At 37.5% G+C, this 12,807-nt stretch overlaps 1 protein-coding gene across 1 annotated transcript in view; it reads right to left on the bottom strand.

The window, feature by feature from the left end:
- Window positions 1–1,801: 1,801 nt before the first annotated feature.
- The window catches only part of CLMN (calmin), a 71,991-nt gene continuing 60,985 nt past the window's right edge, over window positions 1,802–12,807 (bottom strand). The window contains exons 7-13 of the mRNA XM_032188047.1: window positions 11,479–11,672; window positions 10,389–10,471; window positions 7,626–8,936; window positions 6,412–6,596; window positions 5,411–5,471; window positions 4,258–4,319; window positions 1,802–3,146 (exon numbers count right to left, since the gene is read on the bottom strand). Of these exons, the coding sequence (XP_032043938.1) occupies window positions 2,993–3,146; window positions 4,258–4,319; window positions 5,411–5,471; window positions 6,412–6,596; window positions 7,626–8,936; window positions 10,389–10,471; window positions 11,479–11,672 (2,050 nt within the window). The 3' untranslated portion in view covers window positions 1,802–2,992. The remainder of the gene's footprint in view (window positions 3,147–4,257; window positions 4,320–5,410; window positions 5,472–6,411; window positions 6,597–7,625; window positions 8,937–10,388; window positions 10,472–11,478; window positions 11,673–12,807) is intronic.

Below are 12,807 nucleotides of genomic sequence, written 5' to 3'. Positions count from 1 at the left end.
GTTAACCTAGCACTGCCAAGTCTACCACTAAACCCTGACCCCAAGCACCTCATCTACACGTCTTCTGAATACCTCCAAGGATGGTGACTCAGCCTGGGCAGCCTGTTCCAATGCCTCACAACCGTCTCAGTGAAGAAATGTCTCCTAATATCCAACCTAAACCTCCCCTGGTGCAACTTGAGGCCATTTCCTCTTGTCCTATCACTTGTTACTTGGGAGAGAAGACTGACCCTCACCCCACTACAACCTGCTTTGAGGCAGTTGTAGAGCACGATAAGGTCTCCCCTGAGTCTCCTGTTCTCCAGGCTAAACAATCCTGGTTTCCTCAGCTGCTCCTCATAAGACTTGTTCTCTAGACCCTTCACCAACCCTTCTCTGGATACGCTGCAGCCCCTTGATGTCCTTCTTGCAGTGAGGGGCCCAAAGCTGAGCACAGTACTCAAGGTGCGGTCTCACCAGAGCAAAGTACAGAGGGACAATCACTTCCCCCATCCTGCTGGCCACACTATTCCTGATACAAGCCAGGATGCTGTTGGCCTTCTTGGCCACCTGAGCACACTGACATGGACTTAACAGATCAGTACCCATATATGTCTGAATTCTGCTACCAAGCCAACGTATCACATGAGGTCAGTTCAACTTTAGTAGTCTTCAAAACCCCAGGCCTTTCAGGAAAAACTTCCTTATTCAGACAGTGCACAGATCTGTCAGAAAAAATGGATAGATAAAAGATCGTCCACCAGCCTTTAAAAACTCAGATACCTCAAGACGGTCTTCTAGCCAGCTTATTAAAATGGGTTTTGCTGCAGTGAGTGCTTCATGGTCAGACTTTTAGACTGTAAGCTAGACACCGAGTCCAAAAAGGAGCAACAGTTTCAGAACAGGGTACTTGCAGTGAGAGATGGATCTTGCACTGTGGAAGAACGATGCAGGCTCATAACTCTGTTCTGGATCTTCTTACACATGCAATGGCTGACTAAGGTAGACTGCTTCTGTTATATCTATATTATATCATATACAAAGCAGCCAAATACCAAGTATCATGTACTTATTATTTTCATTGATTTTACATGGAAGACACAATCTCCATCTTTTCATGGGCTAGGCTGGCTGGCAAGCACACCTCAGTTTAAACATTGGGTGAAATTATCAAGACAATCACTGCATGCTGTTTCAGCCGTTAATCATCAGTAGGAGGGAAGAAAGAAAACCCTTGTTTTTGTCTTTCTTAAAAGAAAATATTGTGTAATGAAATTGCCAGCATCAGTGCATGCCATTCACTTCTCTATTCGTTATGGATATGAGTGGTTTATATGAGACATCCAAAGATCTTCTCATTAATTTTCTTGGGAGGAGGGAGAGAAGACAGAAGGAAACTTATTTTCCTTGATTGAACTTTGACAGCTGCAAAGTTCAATGAAGAGGCTGTAATCCAACTCCAGATGACCTCTGTTGAAGAATAAGAAGCATGGAAGAAACAAAGGAAGAGATGCAAAAATACAAAGAAAGAGTTGTCATAAACTCAGGGAGCCTCTGAAGACTGGCACATAGTGAAGAGCTCTCTACACAGTTGCTCCAATATACTGTACATTGCTAGTTCCTGCTATTAAATAGGTGCCATGGTATTCAGGACAATAATTTTGTATTAAGATTATTTATTTTTTTTTTCAGAGAAAAAGCACTATTCCTAACATTTCAATGTTATATTTTAGAAAACATCTTTAAAAATTCTAAAATAGATTTTATTTTGGAAGAAAGTATTACTGTCTTCATCAACAAAATTAGATGACTCAAAATGTTGAAAATTTTCACTGGAAAGATAGAAGACTTTTTTTTTTTTTTTACTTATGTTGGTTTACACTAAATTAAGTTTCGAAGTTTGGATCTGCTGTTCACCAAGCACAAAGGATCTACTTTTTATGTTCACAGGGTGAATCCAGCTCTAGTCAAGACAGAACAGAAAAGATTTCAATTTTCTATTGAATGAAAGAGATTCTGAATTCCTGTCTGTGTTTAGGATATCCTACCATGCACTATTGCTATCACATGCTAATTTCTCCTCTAAAAAAAAAAGAAAAAGAAAAAAAAAAAAGCTTACAAAGAAGAATGAAGTGTGATGGGCAGTTAGGATTTCACCAGCAGATGACCTGACTACAAGAAGGTTTTTAAATACCTGCAAATAAAGTTTCTTGACTACTTTTTCAAAGATGGCCATCATCAGTAACATACAAAAAGCAAACTTCTTCAGGTATTCTCTAGAGAAATCTCTAGATGAAGACTTCCGTTACATTCCCTCCTAAGCAGCCACTAACCTGTATATTCTTCACACTTCTCCACACCCAATTTTTTCCTGCAAACTAAACATAACAGATGCAGTATAAAAGTAAAATCGTATCCCCCCTCCACAAATAAACCATCCACCTGACTTTGTTGCTCCACTGGCTTGCCATTAGCACTACAGTCAGTTCCTCTGGTGAGTAAGTTCCACCATCTCCAACTCTGCTCTACCTCCATCTCTCCCAAAGAACTCTGTGGAAAATGTGAAAATGCATCTCAAGCATCTCAAGCATCCCTTGCAGGTGGGCCAGATTCATGGGCAAGCCAACAACACATCTTCACAGCTGTTGGGCCCTACCTAAGTGAATGAAGCCAGAAGAATTATTTTTGAAGACTAGAGCTCTGAATTGTTCATATTTCTACTGATAATTATCCATTTTTATTTAGCATCTTATAAAGCAAGGCACAAATGTACAAAATCGCAGCTACTAAATAAGGTCATTTTTATATATATTTACACAGTTGTCGTAATATAAAATGTGCTTTGACACTGTCATAGCACAACAGCAGGGGAACTGAGGAGAACCTGATAGTGAACACAAATACCAGGTCCTACGTTTCTGTTTGTGCTTCACCTGAAGGTACATACTCATATGCATACTCACACACTAAGCAATCAGGCCACTGTCTTTTATTTTTCCACACCTCACAGAGATCAAACCTTGCTGCTAAGAAGCTGTGGAACGACTAAAAAGCAGTAGATCAGCAACCAGAGGAAAATGATGAAATAGAACATCTCTGACTGATCAACACTTGGAGCCTGGTGAGGAGATGCTGGAGTCTCACTTGCTTCCATGTCTTTTTTATTCCTGAATATAGGAGAGAATTTGATAAGAGACAGGAAAAAGAAGAAAAAACTCCCACTGTTAACATTTTCTCTAAAGATCACACGGTCACTAACAGTCAGCAGTTTAATGAACCACTTCCATCTAATCAGCTGGAGCCCAAGCTAACTGAGATGCATAATGGGTTTTAGCAGTGCATTTCCTTAGGAGTCAAAACATAGGAATTAATCCCCTGAAAACTCTGGACAAGTTCTCAGGTATCTTAAACACATGCCAATGTAGTATATTCCTTTGACATAAGCTGACTTTGAACAGCCAAAAAGATACCTCTTTATTTTCAGAAAGTAAACACAGCTTTGGGCAACACTTATATCACACTTTTATTTATACAATGTAATTTGACTTGATATATTTTCCCCAAATCAGCTACTTTTAGAGTTTCTCATGTCAGATACAAAAAGAATTAAACAGAAGCCCAAGACTTCCAGAAACAAATTAGCAACTGAGGGGTAGGAGAACAAGCCCAGAAGTCCAACTGCAGGTCTTAGCGGCAAAACCTGATGGACTCTGCCAGCACCACTAAGCTCTCACAAAACCAAGAAAAGGTCTTCTTTAAAACGGTGCAAGATGGTAATATCATAAAATTAATTTACATGTATCATGCTCTTGTACACATTTTTTTTTAAGTCTTATTTTCAGGAAAACTTTTTTGGCCTCTTTTAATGAGTCTGTTTTTCTACCTTGGGCATCCTGCTCACTCAGATATGGTACTGGATATATATCTGAGTATTACACAGAAATTTCTCTATATCAGCTATATGAGGGCCTCATGTATGAAGTCCTTTCACCCTTTACCTGGTCTGAAATACCCACCATGTTGAAAAAGAGCTGACAATCCTGCTAAGACAGCTGAACCTTTCCTCTCAAGCAAAAGACATTTTAATGGAGGGGAAGATCTAGCAACAAAGAAGTTTTGTATCTTATACCTATGGGAAATATGGACTCTAAACCAGTATACAAGATGTCCAGCCAGTCTACCATTATAATTTTTTTTTCCTTTGTAACATTATTAGAAGCTATAAATAATTAGAAGTTATAGATTCCTTGCAGAAGATTTTGTCTGAATAAGACTCACCTGATGACTGGTAGATTTTCACTTACATCTGTCATTGTCTGGTTGTTTTCGCCAAAGATTTCCTTAAACAAACAAGTGACCAGTATTGGGACAGAAAAAAAAAAAAAAAAAAGGGGAAAAAAAAAATAGAAAAGAAAAGAGGGGAGGGGAGGGAAGGGGAGAAAAAGTTCAGTGTCTCACAAAGATGGCAGTTTTGTGTGCATTCTATGTAGAACATGTCTAATGTTTACTCAAAATGAAAGTGTGCTTCTGAATTTATTCTGCACCCGTAGATCTACCATTGCAGTCTAGTATAAACACACAAAAAAAGGGAAAAAACTCTCCTCCTTCGTATACCTTTCTTTTACAGCATTGCAAAATCAGAGCACCTGTGTGAAACATCAGTTTCGTTGAATCTTGGTGGCAGAATTTCTTTATAATTCCAAGAAGGTCCAAATTTTATTTTGTGCTGAAAAGAGACATATTCCTATCCTTGCTCAGCATGCCCAGACTGCTGTTGCTATCATTTCTGAGTTAAAAATCCAGAGTTCAGTCATGGAGTATGTTCTCAAGAAATCAATATGAATTACATCTGCCATTAAGGATGCAGTTTCACATTACAAATAAATTTCTTTGACAGTTAGCTGATTCTATTGATATATACATGTGTATATATATATATATACACAGTATAAGATAATATAATATAATATACTACAAAGGAGAGGCAAAAGGCTCAATCTGTGGTAAAAAGTGCATTTCAAGAGACACTCAGCATTTTTGTGGGGCTGTGACAAGGATGCCTACGTGTATACAGTGAGTGAACAAACTAGAAGAAATTGAAGCTGCAAGTAAAGGAAGCTTCAAAGAACTGAAACATTTCAACTATAGTTATAACAAAGTAAACGTCAAAATTAGAATATATTTAATTTGAATTTTAAGTAGTTCTTTGTGGTTTGATTAAGGTTCAATAAGGCTCAATTACCTTTATTTTGAAGAGTTCAATAAAGCTTTTAAGTTCTTTATTCCTGGTTTTAGCATTAAAATTCTTCGAAGTCTTAGGGCTTTTGTATTATCATAGTACATATAGAGAGCAGACTCTTTTACAATCTTCCAACTTTTGGAGTTTAAGAGAAATAGTGAAATAGCAATAGAAAGGTAAATTTCCACTTACCTTCTCAGAAGTATTAGGAAACCTTTGTCGGAGATAAATGTTGGAATCATTGTCACTAGTTCTGAAATGTACATAAAAGCAAAGTGTTTTAATTTATAAAGCTAATTTTTGCTTTGACTTCAAAGGGAGCTACTATAATTGCACATGCTAGTTTTAGGTTACGTGAAACCACAAACACTCATTGTTGCATGTTTTAGAATATGAATTTGAATTTATCAGTAACATTAAACAACAGCTTTGGGAAAATGTTAAAATTTTTGATAAAAAAAAATATCCCAATCCTCAAATTTAAATCTCTTCTGGAAAATAGTATATGATACGTTTTTTGCAGCTTTGACATCATCTAGATTTAAGTGAAACTTATAGCTAAGTGAGGTTCTATGGTTGTGTACTTATAATATAATTGACAGATTGCAGGGAACAGAAAGCCTGAAAAAGGAGATTTTTTTTTCTAAGCAAATACTTTTAAATGCATTAGCGTGCTATAGTGACAAGCACTGACAAATGACAGTTCATGTCCCACTCAAATGCATTACCTAAGAACTAAATTAGGATGTAAGAGGGAAGAGAAGTGAATGGATTAAAATTAGCAGTGTCTCATTCACTTCTTCAGGCAGAAAAAAGGCCATCTAATATCTATTGGAATGATGCAGTGTTGTGCTCGCACATGGCGTTACAATGCATGTGCGTTATTTCATCTATATTGCTAAACATTCCCTTGGAAAAAAGTTTACAACACAGCCATGCTCAAAATGCACTGGGATTCTAGTTGGCTTTGTGTAGCTAAGATTGTACAGCAAAGTCAAATCAAGTCCCACGGGCACTAAATCGCTTCATATGTTTAAGAGAAACACAGGAGGAAGCCAATGACCCAATACAATGCTTCTAAAGGAAGTCTAGAAGAAACATCCAGTTTCAACATTGAAACATCAGGGCACACTTTAGAAGCCCAGACATTTATATCAGTTAGATGTATTTAAGACAAAATCAATGTGAAATACCTGTAAAATTCATGACAATTAGCAATTTCTTCCAGTTCATCTTGTAACAGAGTAGTAGTCCCAACTTTTGAGATCTGTAAGTCTTCTGCTTTTATCATATTTTTGTTTTTTTCCTCCCTGTTACTACTTTCTTTCAGTATCTTTCCCATTGTTGCTAAATCATCTAGATGGTTGAAATCTACAGCCTGTTGAAATTAAGAAACATCTTGTGTTAGACAACAAGACTGATTCCCCACCCTTCCAAATATCTTAGTGATACAGCTTACTCAGATGCTAGATTATGTGTCATACAAGATTGAAGGTGTCACTAAAGAGAGAAAAACTTTTTTAAATTATCTTGAAAAGCATTTTGAATACACTGAGCTATAAAGTACCACAAGTTAAACTTACATGCAATTAATTGACAGTTCTTTTTACATAAGAAATCATGGCATGACATGACTCTGAAATAATCTGTTAAAACTTTTTTGTTTTTAATCTATCTCAAAATAGCCTGTTGGAGATAACAGAAATTTGACTTCATTACCCTAATAATTGCCAGGAACAAAACAAGCCTAAACAACAACTAGAGTGACATCCAAACACTTAAATGGGCAACCCTTCCAGAAAAACTCTGCATAAAATTACTATGCTGGAAAATGTGCAAGACAATTCAAAATCAGTGCCTGCAAGGAAAAATACAACACCGCACTTTGCCTAAATCTAAAACACAAATAATTGCCCCAAATCACCTCTCTTCCTCCTTCTGCAGTGTAGATAAATCTTGATTGTATCCACATAACTTAACCTACTCAAATTGGTTTGTTTACATAGACAAACTTATTTAGATTCAGACAAAATATACCTTTACTTGTATACTTTCTATATCAACAATGCTGCTTCCTGTTCTTCTCATTACAAATTATTTAAAATAAAAATACTGTGATAATCTTTTATACTCAGGAGTTTCAAAATATTTTAAAACATCAGTAAAAATAACATTTCTGCAAATTGTGCTTATTCTTTCTTTTGATAATTTCACATCTCAGGAAGCTGCAATTCCATTCATTCCAGTAGAGGGCTGTGGCAAACAGTGTTACGGGACAGGAGACCAAGTACATTTTATGTATTTATCCAAAGAGCATGCAAAATGAAAAGAAATGGCAGCCACTCAGTACAGATACTAGTCCCCCCATATTTTCACAAAGAAATACAGTTAATAAAAAATGAAATACCTCAGAATGTTGTAGAATTGTGGTATCTTCATTGCTGGTGGCCTTTTGGCCATCTTTTTCATTTTCTAATTCTTCTACTACTAATAGTACTTCTTCTTCATAGGAAGAATTCCCATGACCATTAATATCTATTGTTTCCTCCTCTCCATTCTCAGTATACATTTCTGGTGCAGGAACTCCTTGGTTTTTCCCTAAGCCTGGCTCCGGAGCATCTTCCAAGTAGTCCTGTGCTGGTATCGCCTCCTCATGTAAAACATCTGTTACTGTTTCACAAGAGTTTTCATTTTCAGTATCATAACCTTCGAGACAAGGCTCAACATAAGCATCCAGAACTGCTGATATGGGAACGTTATAATGTGGATAATAGAAGAGATCATGGGGTATTACTGATACTTTTGAAGAACTGGGTAGCGCTTCCGCTGAAGACTCATCTTCATCATAGCTGTCAAGGTCCTCTGCATTTTTGGGCACATCTGAGAGAGAGTCATCGGATGTTTCTAGCAGTGTAGATAGTTCTTGGCTTTCAAGATTAGAACCATTCACTGAACAGTGGTTAGATTCTGTTGTCTCAAAGACAGGCAATTGCTTTGTATGTTCATTTTCTGGCAGTTTCAGTACTTCCTCATTTAGAAGATGGAGAACATACTTATGTGTATCTTCTTGTTTCGAGCTATCTTCTGGTAAAAGAATTGACATTTGGGGCTTGCTCTCTTCTACTTTATTTATAGATTCATCTGTAAGTATACCTGAAGTCCAGGACAATGGGCTTAAAGAAGAAGTATTGGCTGAAAGGCTCTTAGTTTCATTGTCGTATTCAGTATAGGTTTCTTTAGTTAATTCTTCAGAGTAGTCTTCAAAAGAGTCAACAGAATTTTTCTGGTCTGTCAGAACAGCTGGAGAAAAGTCATCATTCTGTTTCAGTGGGTCATCAGACATGTCCCCTTCACCTGGCATCAATTTATCACTAAGCACTTGCCGGGATGAATTGGATTCAAAACGGATAGATCCTGTAATGTTCAGTGAGGTAGGCCTTTGAGGCTCCTCTTCCGAGGTTTCCTGTGAATCATCTAACACTTGACTCAATTTGCCATTACATTCTTCAGGAGCGGTTTCTGACAGGATTCTCTCAGGGGTGTCATGAATATGAACCTTTGGAGGAGCAGGGTGACTCCTTTCATGATTAACAGTATACATGCTTTCTTCACTTTCACTTAAAATCAAGATTTTGCTTTCCTTTTCTGAAGGTGTGTCTTTGATGTGAACATATGTGGACTCAATTGGAAGCTCCTTGTCAGGATCTGCAAAGTCTTCCTATAAGTGATGATTTAAGTGATGATTTTGTTCATTAAAGAACAAATCATACCTCACATATCATTTTACTTCTCCCAAATGCTACAGTAACTAGCCCATCACCCACCCCATTACCTTTTGAATGGCCAATTAATGACTCGTTTATTTTGAAAGTAGGGAAACAAATTTGGCAAGCCAAGTGAGTTGAACAAAGCTCAACATGAAGAAGCCACTTGTACAGGAAGATTAGAACGCAGACAAGCCTACTCCTCAGTTGTTAACATATTCATCTTTCCCTGCTGCACCTGTGGAGACAACTGACTTGGCTTTTTTGGGACACAATCCCAAAATCAACTACATCTACTGTGAAATATATTCATCTACTAGATTATTCGGTTCCAATAGACTGTACTGAAAATAAATAAATAAATAAATAAATAAATAAATAGGCTTTTTCTTTCTCCATTATAATGTCCGTAAGTCTTAATGCCAACCAATCTTCATGCTCATCTAATGTAATAATCATGGTCATATTATTTTAATAATTTTAATTCCAGTGACTTTAGTAATGTCCACCAATTCTATAAGCTCTGAAATACATACTAAGTGAAACCTTCAGTCAATAAACGTGAGGAAATACCTTTAATATAGGAACCATGATTTATGTACATGTACTCAAGCACAAAAGAATAAATAAATACTTAAGGGACACTGGGTCTCCTGGGGACCCTTTCATAACAAAAAGACTATGCTGAACTAGGTTTGCGTAGAAGTACGAGCAGCCTCCATTTCAGTTTTTCAACGTATGCAGATCTTTTCTCAAGTTCCCGGGACTTCTAATTTTTCCTCCAGTTTTCTGTGTCCTATTCTTTAATTACTCTTTAAGTTGATCTTCTGTTTCTCAAAAAGCCATTTGTCAGGCCTTGTTGAGGCCTGCTCCTCAAACCTTAATTTTTGATAAATCTGCCTTAAGGCCCTGGTCCTTGAAGCTGTAAATTATTTCATGCTTACAATGAGTGCTTTTGACTGCTGTATTGATGAGATGCAGTCTCTAGTACCTTGTGTCTGATACAATATCTGCTAAATTCAGGTTGATTGTGGCCCTCAGACTTGAGATGACTGAAGACAAAAGCAAATTTAAAGTCTAACAAATCATCATAGATGAAGGGATAAACTTCAGCCTTATTCTGAAACTAATATACCAAAGTAGCAGAGCCTATGTAACCATTTCTATCCTCTGAAAGCTATACTTAGATGTAAAGGTTTAAAAGCAGAGTTCTTCCTGAATCTGTTTATCAATCTGCAATGAAAGCCCACCTGACTGGATTTAACAGAAAATGTGAACAATTAAAACTGAGCTTATGGTTTATTTTAAATAGCTCAGAAAGAAACCTAGAAGATAAATGCAATATCTGACTTTATTAAGAACACCCAAGCAAATAGAAGTGACATGATGTAAGACTAAACACTTACGCCTTCCAGCTCAGGGAAGTGTTCCAGAAATTGCGCCACATAGGTCACAATAGAGTGCTCATCGGGGGATTCCACCATTATATCTGTGGAGACAGATGCAAGGTACATCAGCACGCTTGGCCTTAAAGCCTTCTTGCAGAGGAAAAGACCAACAGACATTAGTCTGCCTTTATGATGAGAGGAACAGCAGCTACAGACACTATTCTTTTGCTGACAGATCAGAGCAGGTAGTTTTCTTTTCACTGTTGACTGTACTCTTTAGAGTTCTCACCGTCTTATTCACATTTTTTTTTCCTGTTTCCAAGCACACACTGAACCCAGAACAGGGTTGTTTTTCATCTACTTGGATAATGTCATTTACAGTCTGTATGTCACTATCACTAGACAGTCATCTTGCTGATTGACAGAATAGAGACTTGTTTGTAGCAGAACCCATTCTTCTGAAAGGTGACCCAAGAAAGCACAAATAACCAAACTGTGCTTTCAGTTATAAAGTCAAGGCCTAACACCAGTGTAGCAGTGTTCAATAAAAAACAGTGCAAGAAGCTGCTCCACTTATATACATAAACTTATTTGCACACTTATATATGCTTATGTACACATATTTATATATGCAAGTACATACATGAATTGTAGAAAAGTAACTGGGAAATGCAAATACATCTGAATAGGTATCTACCCATTTTCCTAGTGTGGCAGCTCACACGCTTTGTCCTGGAGTGACATTTAGTCTTTGTAAACTGTAGGCATTATGAAATGCTGCTACTGCACTGAGACACCTCTCAGCTCAGCAGGCTAGCGATTAATGCCCATTAGTAATACCAATGTCACGCAGCATCTAATCATTAACCAGGATCAGTGTACGTAGCTAAAACTACGGTAAGATCTCTGCCCCCATGAGCTTACAAGTATGAGTGGAAGCATAGGACTACTAGCCAGGGACCACTTCATTTTTCTTATCATTCAGCCCCACACAATGATCACATCAACAATCTAATCACTGGGAGGTTTTAATAGGTGTGATAATGCAATATTCATTAATTCATTATTGCTTGAATGTTACCCAACAACATTGATGTAAACATTTTACCTTCCGGCTCTAGGAGCCTAGGAACACCCAGCTTATTTTGTGCAATGCTGAAAGCATCCTCCAAGTTTTCTCGAGCTGATTTCTCCAGTGCTTGCTTCATATCTACCAAAGTGGAGTCTATGGCTTTTATGACAGCCAGGAAAGCCAGGCCACTCCTCCAACTGCTGGCAAAGTCCTGAACTGCAACACCATACCTAAACAGAAGTACATACAGTTTACATGGCAGCCATGTTACAAAATCCAACATAAAGGCATCATCATTTTGAAAGGTAAAAGTAAGGTTGTTGAGTCACACTAGTCATGTTCGAGGTCTTTTGGATTTCAAAACACACAAAATACTTTCATAAAACACAAGGATTCATAGGCTGGATCACTGTGGCCAACAACTGACATCAACCTGCTTGTAGGAAGCAGCTGGTGAAAACAAAACCCTCAAGTACTCAGCAACCACATTTAACATTCACAAAAACAAATGCCTGTGTGATTCCTGTTTCTGTTGTGTTCCAGCATTTTAATGCCATAGCTTGGGATGACTGCCAACACTTAAGTACTTAAAAAACATAAGCATAAATCATTTGCTTTCCTGCGTCCTTGGCCTTCTGTAGCAGAAAATCATGCTTTGCCAGGTGCAAAGAGTGCCAGTATATGTACAGATCACAAGTACATTAGATGTCCAAAGTTTTGCAGGAAAATACAGTCACTGAACTTGTAATGAAGTCACTACAGGCTCAGAATAGAATTCTGCACAGGTCATTGGTTAAGGTGGTTATAATGATGCAATTATGTTTTAATAACCCAGTTGCAAGAACAATTTTCTCCTATTAAATGCTTTGATTTGTACACCTTGACTAGAATGAAGACTATGGCCTTTATTTCTCTCATTCTAACTCTTCTTGTGCCACCTCCCTGTTAATTACCAGCACTATTTTTGGAGTAAAACTGCACTTCCTCCATGGTCTACATTGGCAGCAATTAACTGTGGTTATCAGTAGGACAAGTTTATCTGCACAACAAGCACCATTAGCTTCACTGGAGATAAGCAAGGGATGTGGCCCACAGGACCGAGTATATAAGAAGCAAATTTGTATCTTCAGCACTATACACAGAACGTCTGTGTTCACAGGCAGATCTGGACATATAAATCTATCAACAGACAAAAATGGCAAATATACAGCTATTGAATCTGCATAAGCTTGTCCCATGCCCTCTGTAAAAATCTTTGGCAGTCACCCCTTCAAGATAATAATACATGTAAAATACATGCCAAGCATTTATGCGTGCATTAGACATCTTACACTAAAGTATTTTAACTCAGCAGTACTGCATGAC

Source organism: Aythya fuligula, chromosome 5 (assembly GCF_009819795.1).
Source record: "Aythya fuligula isolate bAytFul2 chromosome 5, bAytFul2.pri, whole genome shotgun sequence".
NCBI classification, from domain to species: Eukaryota; Metazoa; Chordata; class Aves; order Anseriformes; family Anatidae; genus Aythya; species Aythya fuligula.
Note: the sequence above shows the minus strand (reverse complement) of the source record. Positions and strands in the feature narration are given on the sequence as shown.